General features: G+C 46.4%; 1 protein-coding gene across 2 annotated transcripts in view; it reads left to right on the plus strand.

Annotated features, from left to right (window-relative positions):
• The window catches only part of LOC124034642 (serine-rich coiled-coil domain-containing protein 1-like), a 127,212-nt gene that overhangs the window by 40,260 nt on the left and 74,780 nt on the right, over positions 1–12,172 (plus strand). For both annotated transcript variants that reach the window (XM_046348087.1, XM_046348088.1), the window contains exon 6: positions 10,443–10,599. In XM_046348087.1, coding sequence (XP_046204043.1) covers positions 10,443–10,599 — 157 coding nt within the window. The remainder of the gene's footprint in view (positions 1–10,442; positions 10,600–12,172) is intronic.

Raw genomic sequence — 12,172 nt, forward strand, 5'->3', positions numbered from 1 at the left:
GTGGGTAACGATTCTTAATCGTAATGTCATTAAGACCCCGGTAGTCAATGCCCCGACACAGGGTCTTGTCATTCTTCTCCACAAAGAAAAACCCTGTGCCTGCAGGAGATGCAGACGGACGGACGGCCCAGTAGCCAGAGACTCCTCTATGTACTCCTCCAGTAGACTTGGTCTCTGGCCCGAATAGAGAATATAGCTGACCAGGAGGTGGTGTGGTGCCTGGAAGGAGATCAATGGCACAATCATAAGGACGGTGCGGGGGAAGAGAAGTAGCATGTGCCTTACTGAAAACTTTCAGGAGGTCATGGTATTCAGTGGGAATGGCAGAGACATCCAAAGCCTTGCTAATGCCCAGAAGAGGACGTCTCGGGGACGGCTGTGCTGCGTTAAGACAGTGGGAACGGCAAAATGGGCTCCAACCCAGGATGGAGCTCGTGGTCCAGTCAATAACAGGGTTGTGTTTTTGGAGCCAGGAAAATCACAAGACAACAGGAACATGGGGAGATGCAATGAGGAGGAACTGTATGGTCTCACTGTGGTTTCCTGAAACTCGTAAATGAACAGGCAATGTACTATGGGTGACTCTTCCAATTGAGCAGACGTCCAGTGCCCTTGCAACCATGGGGACAGAGAGGGGTTGATTGGGAATACCAAGTTCAGAAACAATAATAGCATCCATAAAACGTTCATCAGCCCCAGAGTCAATGAGCACTCGGAGAGACTTAGATTGGTCTCCCCACAGCAAAAGCATAAAAAAAGGAGTGAGGGTGATGGGAATTAGGGAACTCCCAGTCTGGCTCACCAGAGTACTTCTACCTGAGACAAGGGTTTCCTAACAGGTTAGGTGGCTATATAATCTCCTGCCCCTCCACAGTACACTCAGCCTACGTGAGCTTTCCCCAACCCATAACCTAGCTCTTCCCAATTGCACAGGCTCAGGAGTATCCAATTCACCGTGGTTGATGATTCTCGGGGAACCTCGGGTGTTTTCGGCTCTCCTCAGAAATATACACTTCGGGGATTTCCGGATTCCTTAGGACGAGTGCCATCATCAGACAAACGAGTGTTCCCGAGCCCCCCTCCTCTCACACCGACGTTCTCCTAGGCGGCCATCAATCCTAATCGAATGGGCGATAAGGGAATCGAGGTCCAGTGGTATTTCCTGAGCTGCGAGCTCATCCTTTAACCCCTCCAACAGTCCATCGAGGAAGATGTTGAACAGAGCCTCCGGATTCCAGGAACTCTCTGCGGCCAATGTGCGAAAATCTACTGCTTGGTCTGCCACACTACAGGAGTTCTGATGTACCTGCAGTAGTTTTTGAGCCGCCCTATCTCCCGGGCACCAGAGAATTGAAAACCTTCTGCCATACATTTCTCCAAGCTCTGGCACACAGCGGAATGCTGCTCCCACACAGCTGTTGCCCAGGAGAGTGCCCTTACAGACATTAGCTTGATTAAATACGTCATCTTCGATCGGTCCGACAGGAATGAAGAAGCCTAGAGTTCGAAGATGAGAGCACTGGGAAAGGAACGCCCGGCAAGTACCAGGGGAGCTGGGGTAGATTGAACCAATCCACCTCTAGTAGGAAGGTTACTAGGTGGTTGGGAGGTCTCAGATGTGGCATGCTGCTTATGAGCTAATTCACTGATTTTCTCCATTATTGCCTTGAATCCTTGGTCGTGACATTCCTTCAGGGAACGAAGCCCTTCCAAAAGGTCCCGAAGTAGCTCCTCATGCCTCCCAATGGTGGCTCCCTGCAGGGACACAACGTGACAGAGCTGGTCCAAGTCTGCTGGGTCTGTCATGGCCAGTTCGTACTATAAGGGCACAAGGCGAAACCCAAATACAGTCACAGGAGGCAGATGGTAGAGCTCCGATATTTATTATAACAAAGGGAGTAGGCAAAGGCAGGTCAGAGACAGGCAGGGGTCAGAAACCAGATCAGAGTCCAAAACAGAACAAGGGGATAGTCAGGCTGGTAGTCAGAACAGGCAGTGGTCAGGCAGGTGGGTTCGAAGCCAGGACAGGCAAGGGTCGAAACCAGGAGGACTAGAAACAAACAGAGACTGGGAAAAATAGGAGCAAGGAAAAATGCTGGTTGACTTGACAAACAAGACATTACATTTACATTACATTTAAGTCATTTAGCAGACGCTCTTATCCAGAGCGACTTACAAATTGGTGCATTCACCTTATGACATCCAGTGGAACAGTCACTTTACAATAGTGCATCTAAATCTTAAAGGGGGGTGAGAAGGATTACTTATCCTATCCTAGGTATTCCTTAAAGAGGTGGGGTTTCAGGTGTCTCCGGAAGGTGGTGATTGACTCCGCTGTCCTGGCGTCGTGAGGGAGTTTGTTCCACCATTGGGGGGCCAGAGCAGCGAACAGTTTTGACTGGGCTGAGCGGGAACTGTACTTCCTCAGTGGTAGGGAGGCGAGCAGGCCAGAGGTGGATGAACGCAGTGCCCTTGTTTGGGTGTAGGGCCTGATCAGAGCCTGGAGGTACTGAGGTGCCGTTCCCCTCACAGCTCCGTAGGCAAGCACCATGGTCTTGTAGCGGATGCGAGCTTCAACTGGAAGCCAGTGGAGAGAGCGGAGGAGCGGGGTGACGTGAGAGAACTTGGGAACGTTGAACACCAGACGGGCTGCGGCATTCTGGATGAGTTGTAGGGGTTTAATGGCACAGGCAGGGAGCCCAGCCAACAGCGAGTTGCAGTAATCCAGACGGGAGATGACAAGTGCCTGGATTAGGACCTGCGCCGCTTCCTGTGTGAGACAGGGTCGTACTCTGCGGATGTTGTAGAGCATGAACCTACAGGAACGGGCCACCGCCTTGATGTTAGTTGAGAACGACAGGGTGTTGTCCAGGATGACGCCAAGGTTCTTAGCGCTCTGGGAGGAGGACACAATGGAGTTGTCAACCGTGATGGCGAGATCACGGTTGACGAACTGGCACAGAGAGACAGGAAACACAGGGATATATACACTGGGGATAATGAGCGACACCTGGAGGGGGTGGAGACAATCACAGGGACAGGTGAACCAGATCAGGGTGTTACAAAATGTTTATTGAAATAACTGAGGACCTGTGCAGTTTGAGGAGGAATGAGGCCACTTGGAGACACATTCAGTAAAAGTTTTTTTCTAATCTTTCTCCTACTCCAAAATTGTATTGAATATTCTTCTTATTATGTAACTGAATCTATCCAGACTATTTTCAGATTTTGTTATTGACAAAATTCAGTGAAAAGTACAGTAAATGTAAAATGCACATAAAATCAACAGTGTAATGTTTGGATTCAGTCTTGTGTCAGGTGAACTGTTGTGTTCTCAACTTTGGCCTAATCATTTCCCCATGGTCTCCAATTTGTTCTTTCAATTGCTACCATGGTAATGCATGTGCTTTTTTAGTGCATAAACCCACTTGGAGAGCTCTGTGCAGATGGGAGAACCTTCCAGAAGGACAACCATCTCCACCAATCAGGCCTATATGGTAGTGGCCAGATAGAAGCCACTCCTCAGTAAAAGGAACATGACATCCCACTTGGAATTTGCCAAAGACTCTGAGACCATGAGAAACAAGATTCTCTGGTCTGATGAAACCAAGATTGAACTCTTTGGCCTGAATGCCAAGCGTCACGTCAGGAGGAAACCTGGCACCATCCCTAAGGTGAAGCATGTTGGCAGCATCATGCGGTGGCGATTTTGTTCAGCAGCAGGGACAGGGATACTAGTCAGAATCGAGGGAAAGATGAACGGAGCAAAGTACAGCGAGATCCTTGATGAAAACCTGCTCCAGATTGGGGTGAAGGTTCACCTTCCAACATGACAATGACCCTAAGCACACAGCCAAGACATCACAGGAGTGGCTTCGGGACAAGTCTCTGAATGTCCTTGAGAGGCCCAGCCAGCGTCCGAACTTGAACCCGATCTAACATTTCTTGTGAGACCTAAAAATTTGCTGTGCAGCGACGCTCCCCATCCAACCTGACAGAGCTTGCAGGATCTGCTGAGAAGAATGGGAGAAAACTCCCCAAATACAGGTGTGCCAAGCTTGTAGGGTCGTACCCAAGAAGACTCGAGGCTGTAATTGCTGCCAAAGGTGCTTCAAGAAAGTACTGAGTAAAGGGTCTGATTACTTATGTAAATGTGATATTTCAGAAATTTTGAGAACAGTTCTAAAAACCAGTTTTTGCTTTGTCATTATGGGGTATTGTCTGTAGATTGATGAGAAGAAAAAATGAGGCTGTAACGAATTGTGGTAAAAGTGAAGGAGTCTGAATACTTTCCGAAGGTATTGTATCCCTGGCACATCCCAACTGTGAGCAGTCACTGCTCTTTCATGCAGGAAGGAAGGAAAGCTCATATTAAACCTTGTGAACAGAATGGACATAAAGTCCCATTGCTCTTTATATGAAGCCATTAGCACCAAATTCTTGCTTCCAGGGTTGGAACTGATTAGGTAAAACAATGAGAGATACGAACAGGCATCGATAAAAGTCTTATTGCAACAAAATCATTGCTATCTTAATAATTTTTATTAGAGAAGCCTTTTGACGTGGCCTAGCCTAACATGCTGATGCAGAGTATTACCTTAATGTGTAACATGTCTTGTGTGTGCACCCCACAGATATGAACCATTACAACAGGGAAATATTGATTTAATACATTTGTGTGTGCAATAAAGGTTTGCAGTGTAGTTTGATATTCCCTTCAGTTTCATTGTTCGTACCAGACAAGTCTTGGATGTAGATTATTACTTTGTCTCGCCATGCTCTCCTGTGGCCGACGTTTATTTTTTTCTTCACTTCTGGAGAATTCAGACACAGAATTTCTCAGAATGTTTTTTTCTTCCTGATGCTGCGTTTCAGCGTTGTTTCTGTGTTGGAGGTGGTACGTTAGTTAGAACTATCTTAAAACCTTTCCCACAAAACTAGGAAGTGCCATCTGAAATTCTCGACTTCGTTTTTGGGTTCTTAAATATTTTGAAACGTGTGTGCCCCAATGAATGCCACCCTGGAGACTACCTGGAAAGAAATCAACATTTTCTCTTCCAATCAGAGCTTGAAATTATTTTGCACAGTGTACTGTCAGAGACAGGGCCAACATCAGTCCATGGTCTTACAGCTCCAGAACTGGAGAAGCAGCAAAGTAAAGTTTTCCCCTCTGTTCAGTCACATGACATTTGTTTCAACCTCCTTAGAATTTCACCCTCAGGATATTTGCTGATTTATTGATGTCTCTCTGATAAACTATGGCTGCGTCTGTTATTCTGTTTTCCCATCATCCTTTGCATGTAAGTAAACAATAATGAATCAGTCAACAGAGGAGGGTCTAGTAGGAAATTACAGTATGAGACAGAATCATATGAGGATTCTAATTTTGACACTTTCAGTGTTTGCTTGTTGCCATGAGAACTGTCTCGGGCCTTTCACGGTGCCTCATCACTATTCAGAAGACATATTGGCCAAGCGAAGGGTGGGCACGCACACACTAGATGGGGTCCAGATCAATTTATAGGGTCAAACCAGTGACTGTTTGACAGCAGCCATTGGTTAATTAAGCCTGTAGAGAGTCTTCTGAATCTCTCCTGCCACTACCTGCCAGGCATCAGCCAACGTCTTTGTTTTTGTTGCTCAACAAAATAAAAAACAGAGTAATTGCTTTCTTTCTCTCATTTGACTTCTCTCACGCGCTTTCTCTCTCATTTGAGATAATTGCACTGAACTAAGACGGGCATATGTGGCAATGATGTAGCATTTTAAAGATTATGCCGGCGGTGGAATCGCAGATGTACCTTGACGACAAACTCCTCATCTTGATGCCCAGTGACAGGAGAGAGCGGCGCCACACATACGGGAGCACACACATGTTAGCACCACGGTCTTGTGTGTACAGATCATTACTGTTGGAGGAAGTCCTGAAACCTGGCCTAGATATGAGACTCATCATCCTCTGTCCTCTCAGCACCGACCAACCCGTGATTTACAGAGGTGGTGCATTTGTTGGGATGACCTTGGTCATTTCTAAACAGCATTTACGTCTTCCATCATCTTGGTTTTTTGTTGTTTTAATGCACACATTGCATTGTGACGGAGGCACGGAGAGTCGAGCGTTGCAAGTTTTTTTGCGTGACTTTACAGTCTGTGTATGTCATGACTAGTAGGCTAATGCCCTCGCTGACTTTAAGAGGCTTTAGGGCTTGTAAATGGTAAACAGGCCCCAACATCTTAGAGTAAACAAATCAACAGAAATGGCTTGGAGCAGAAACACATCAGGCCCTACTAAGACACAGAGTTTGACAGTTTTGCTGGTCATCCCGTGCCAAGAGCTGTCCCAGATATCATGTATTACACACATAGACACACAGACAGACACAGACAGACAGACAGACAGACAGACAGACAGACAGACAGACAGACAGACAGACAGACAGACAGACAGACAGACAGACAGACAGACAGACAGACAGACAGACAGACAGACAGACAGACAGACAGACAGACAGACAGACAGACAGACACTAGTCAAAGATTTAAAAGAAAGAATCCAATAAAAGGGAGGATACACACAACTACAATTACCACAAGTCTGTGACTTTGGCACAATCCTGGCTAGATGGAGGGTAATAAAGGACACTTTCCCTTATACCATCTAACTGGGGGCAACAACACGCATTTTGGGGAAAATAGCTACTTCCCGGAAAGCACGACAACACCTCATTTTCCAGATGGTTTACCCATCAACCTGGGGAGAATTGAAGTATGTGGCCTGCTGTGTTTTTCTGTCTGGGAGTGTCAAATAGAGACCTTGATGTAGTCGTAAGGGCAGAAATGTTGCAGGAGGCAGGATCAGGTGCACAAGTTGTTATTTTATTTACAAGTGATGATGGTAGTCCACAGGTGCAATTAGTAATATACAGTACCACACACAAATGTTTTACTATTTTCTACAGTGTAGCCCTTACAAAGCACCATCACACCTCCTCCTCCATGCTTCACAGTGGGAACCACACATGTGGAGATCATCCGTTCATAAATACTCTGCATCTTACACAGACTCATTTGGACTCATCAGACCAAAGGGACAGATTTCCCCTATGAAATAACACATATGGAATCATGTAGTAACCAAAAAAGTGTTAAACAAATCAAAAATATATTTTAGATTGTTCAAAGTAGCCACCCTTTGCCTTGATGACAGGTCTAAGGTCCATTGCTCATGTTTCTTGCCCCAAGCAAGTCTGTTCTGCACAGATTTTGATGCCAACAAAGTTGCTACAGTACCATTTGTTTTCATTGCTGCCATGTTTGAATGCCGCGGTACGCAAAATGTGTACGGAACAGCGTTAGATTAGCTACCATTACAGGCCTACAGAGTACAGCACAGACACCCAGAACCAGATCAGAGGACACTTACTATTATCCCTAATCCACAGCCTTGACAAATGAATAAGATTGTTCATCCATTGGCGAGAAATCTCCACCCCCCCACCCTCCTGTAGAGAATTCATCTTCTGCTGAGGAGACTGTCTGTAGCCGTGTGCGTGTGTCTACCCTGGTACTCACTGAGACTGTCTGCAGCCGTGTTGCGTGTGTCTACCCTGGTACTCACTGAGACTGTCTGCAGCCGTGTGCGTGTGTCTACCCTGTAACTCACTGAGACTGTCTGCAGCCGTGTGCGTGTGTCTACCCTGTAACTCACTGAGACTGTCTGCAGCCGTGTGCGTGTGTCTACCCTGTAACTCACTGAGACTGTCTGCAGCCGTGTGCGTGTGTCTACCCTGTAACTCACTGAGACTGTCTGCAGCCGTGTGCGTGTCTACCCTGTAACTCACTGAGACTGTCTGCAGCCGTGTGCGTGTCTACCCTGTAACTCACTGAGACTGTCTGCAGCCGTGTTGCGTGTGTCTACCCTGTAACTCACTGAGACTGTCTGCAGCCGTGTGCGTGTCTACCCTGTAACTCACTGAGACTGTCTGTAGCCGTGTGCGTGTCTACTCTGTAACTCACTGCCGTGTGCGTGTCTACCCTGTAACTCACTGAGACTGTCTGCAGCCGTGTGCGTGTCTACCCTGTAACTCACTGAGACTGTCTGCAGCCGTGTGCGTGTCTACCCTGTAACTCACTGAGACTGTCTGCAGCCGTGTGCGTGTCTACCCTGTAACTCACTGAGACTGTCTGCAGCCGTGTGCGTGTCTACCCTATAACTCACTGAGATGTGAGGCCTCCTTGGCTCCAACACACACAAAACACAATAAAACAACACAGAACACAACAGAACCAACCTCTGCAACTCCCTCACATCCCCTTGAGCAAATTATGCTTAATGTTCTGTGAAGCAAACATGTTTTTTTTCTCTAGACGTTTTTGACTCCTCTGCCTTTCTGAAATCTATAGTTTGTGTGTTTGTATTTGGAGAGAGAAACTCAGGAGTGGGAGACCCTCTCCATCTGGCCTGCGTGATTGGTCGACAGACAGGAAGTCAGAGGAGGCCTGTGTGATGGATCGTGTCATCAGTCAGGAGCTCTGTTCAAGTCTCCGGTCTTTAAAACCCAACTGTAATTTCCGTGGGATTGGGAGGGCTTCTTTTTGCTAGTCCAACTGTCCTACCTACGTCAATGCCTTATATTCTCAGGCATTTATTTGCTATTAGTTTGCCCAACAAAACGCTTGTCTTGATGATTTCATCAAGCCGATGTTCATTTTGTAGTTTTATAGGTGCCATTACTGCATTAGTGAATGCATCTTTATTTCAGTGCTGAAACTCGCACGGTTTAAGTGTTATGGATACTGTTTATAATGAGGCTTCCTTCCTGGTGTTTTGATGCAGCTCGCTAGCTCTCTTTCTGTTGTCTGTATCTGAAATCGCTTTGGTGTTTTTGTACTCACCTTTTGAAAATGTCTTCAAGCGTTTGAGCAGTAGCACTGCACAGTAGTATCAAAAATGTCAACAGCTAGCTAGCAGATATGAACATGTCAACAGCTAGCTAGCAGATATGAACATGTCAACAGCTAGCTAGCAGATATGAACATGTCAACAATTAGCTAGCAGATATAAACATGTCAACAGCTAGCTAGCAGATATGAACATGTCAACAGCTAGCTAGCGGATATGAACATGTCAACAGCTAGCTAGCAGATATGAACATGTCAGTGTAGAACTGTAGTTGTTTATTCTACAACTTCACATGAATTGGACAATGTTTTGTTGTTGTTGATGATGGAAAACAGAACTTACTCTAAATACACAAGCAGGGACACTTGCTTAGCTTTCAACGACTGTCTTATGTATCTCGCAGATATCCAATTTACACATGGTATTCTTCACCACAATGGCCTCGATTGTCTGCGAAGGAAGAAATCCTCTCCAATTAATACAATTGGAGGGGATTTGGGGTTGCAGTCAGTTTCATTTGCAAGCAAAACATTTAAATCCCCTTGGTTACGTCTCCATTTTGCACAAGAGGATAAGAAAGTGAAATAAAGGAGGAAAAGGAACTAAAATGGAGGCTTCATCTGTGGATAAGGTTATCTGGACACACTTATCTCCCGTTGCTCTGGTCAGGTGGAAGTCTCTGAAGCAATATCACTAATTACCACAGTCGATCTTGTTTGACGAGGAACGTTCAACAAGAGATTCCTTTCATACCTGTGTAGACAAAGGATATCTGCGATGGCAATTGCTGATAGGAAGTAATGAATCACGGCTCCTGTCCTGTCGGAATGAAGTACCATCTCACACGAGGAAGTAGATCCACTTGATATTGGCAGACGTGGTTAATTTTCTCGGCTGCGTTGTGTGGAGCAGCTCTGAAGTGACACCTGGACCTCCTTGGCTGCATGATGAGGGGTTTTATCATCAGACAGAGTTCACACAGACCATTGTAGAAAATCTAGACTCAACTAAATTATTCAGATTCTCTGCTGTGAACAGATTCCATGGTTCTAAAATCTGAACACAACTGACAATCTGAACCAGTCCAGGATAGTGGGTTCAATTCCCGAGACCACCTGTCCATAAAATGTATGCAAGCATGATTGTATTTTTTTATTTAACCTTTATTGAACTAAGCAAGTCAGTTAATAACAAATTATTATTTACAATGACGGCCTACCGCCTGCCAAACCCTAACCCGGACAACGCTGGGCCAGTTGTGCGCCGCCCTATGGGACTCCAAATCACGGCCGGTTGTGATACAGCCTGGAATCGAACCAGGGTCTGTAGTAACGCCCCTAGCACTGAGATGCAGTGCCTTAGACTGCTGCGCCACTCGGGAGCCCTGTTTGTCGCTCTGGATAAAATAATTTGCTAAATGGCTTAATCTTATTTGAACTTAGGATGTACTGTATCTTTGAATATGGCCCGCTTTTAAGTAAGTAAGCGTGTGTGTGTGCTTGCGCATAGGTGTGACAGTGGTTCTGTGCTTGTGTTCCAGGGAGCTGAACCGGCCCACTACCCTGCTGCCTACTGACTGGTGCCTGGGCCGGGAGGACGAGGCCCCGGGGCTAGAGGCACTGCCCCTTAGGCTGATGCAGCAAGACTGCACCTCCGTTAAGACCCTTCTGCTGCGCCTCCGGAGGACCCTGCAGGAGGTAGGCTACAGTAGGACCACCTGTCTCACGTTACACCAGTTTTGGAGGGAGGGAGGGTGGTGAGGAGAAGGGGAGAGGGTGGAGTGGGGGGTGGGGGTGGAGGAGGATGATGGGAGGAAGCGAGGGGGAGGGAGTGACTGGAGGGAAGGAGTGTAGATGGAGGGGGGGTGGAGGGAATGCATCATCAATTTCAAGGGTTTTCCCTGCAAGTATAATTGATGACCACATAGCCATTGATAGAAACTTAACCATGAGCATAACAAAGACCTTAGTCAATGGCATTAATCACCCAATTGAGAGCAACATGTGATGTAGCCTACATCAGAATGGTAGATGCCCCAGCAGCAGACCAGCCAGCCTTCATCTACCGGTATTCTCCTCTATCAAAGGCCTGAAAATGGTATTTTTAAACCTCAACAACAAGTACCTCAACAACAAGTACTTACATTTGTTTATTTGAATAGCTATGAGCTTTTGGCGTTGTCACTCAGGGAAGCTGGGAGCTTGTTAAAGCCTCACCCGACGCCGTGCCCTCCACAGCTTTTCAAACGCCTTTGTTTATTTAATGAGGGTTTTGATTCTGGGAATGGATAGTATCTGGAGTGGCTAAAGAAACGCAATAAAATTACATCCAACTATTATAAAGTGATTAGCTATTTGTGTAATGGCTGATTAGATGAGAAATCACACATTGCTATCGTCCCAGCAGATTCCACGTTGTTTGGTTAACATTTAATTTCTTGCAATCCATTCTACAATGGCCATGGACAAGACCCAGTCCTACAGTACCAAGCGGCTGCTCTGGCAAAAAGACAGTAACAGTCTGAATATATTATTTGGTGACAAGACAGCTGTAATTCACATCTCCCTGTGTTGTTATTGGATGACACCTCCCTCTAGTAGCATCTCCCTGTGTTGTTATTGGATGACACCTCCCTCTAGTAGCATCTGCCTGTGTTGTTATTGGATGACACCTCCCTCTAGTAGCATCTCCCTGTGTTGTTATTGGATGACACCTCCCTCTAGTAGCATCTCCCTGTGTTGTTATTGAATGACACCTGCCTCTAGTAGCATCTGCCTGTGTTGTTATTGGATGACACCTCCCTCTAGTAGCATCTGCCTGTGTTGTTATTGGATGACACCTCCCTCTAGTAGCATCTCCCTGTGTTGTTATTGGATGACACCTCCCTCTAGTAGCATCTGCCTGTGTTGTTATTGGATGACACCTCCCTCTAGTAGCATCTCCCTGTGTTGTTATTGGATGACACCTCCCTCTAGTAGCATCTGCCTGTGTTGTTATTGGATGACACCTCCCTCTAGTAGCATCTCCCTGTGTTGTTATTGGATGACACCTCCCTCTAGTAGCATCTGCCTGTGTTGTTATTGGATGACACCTCCCTCTAGTAGCATCTCCCTGTGTTGTTATTGGATGACACCTCCCTCTAGTAGCATCTCCCTGTGTTGTTATTGGATGACACCTCCCTCTAGTAGCATCTGCCTGTGTTGTTATTGGATGATACCTCCCTCTAGTAGCATCTCCCTGTGTTGTTATTGGATGACACCTCCCTCTAGT

This window comes from Oncorhynchus gorbuscha, linkage group LG04, assembly GCF_021184085.1.
Source record: "Oncorhynchus gorbuscha isolate QuinsamMale2020 ecotype Even-year linkage group LG04, OgorEven_v1.0, whole genome shotgun sequence".
In the NCBI taxonomy this organism is placed as follows: Eukaryota; Metazoa; Chordata; class Actinopteri; order Salmoniformes; family Salmonidae; genus Oncorhynchus; species Oncorhynchus gorbuscha.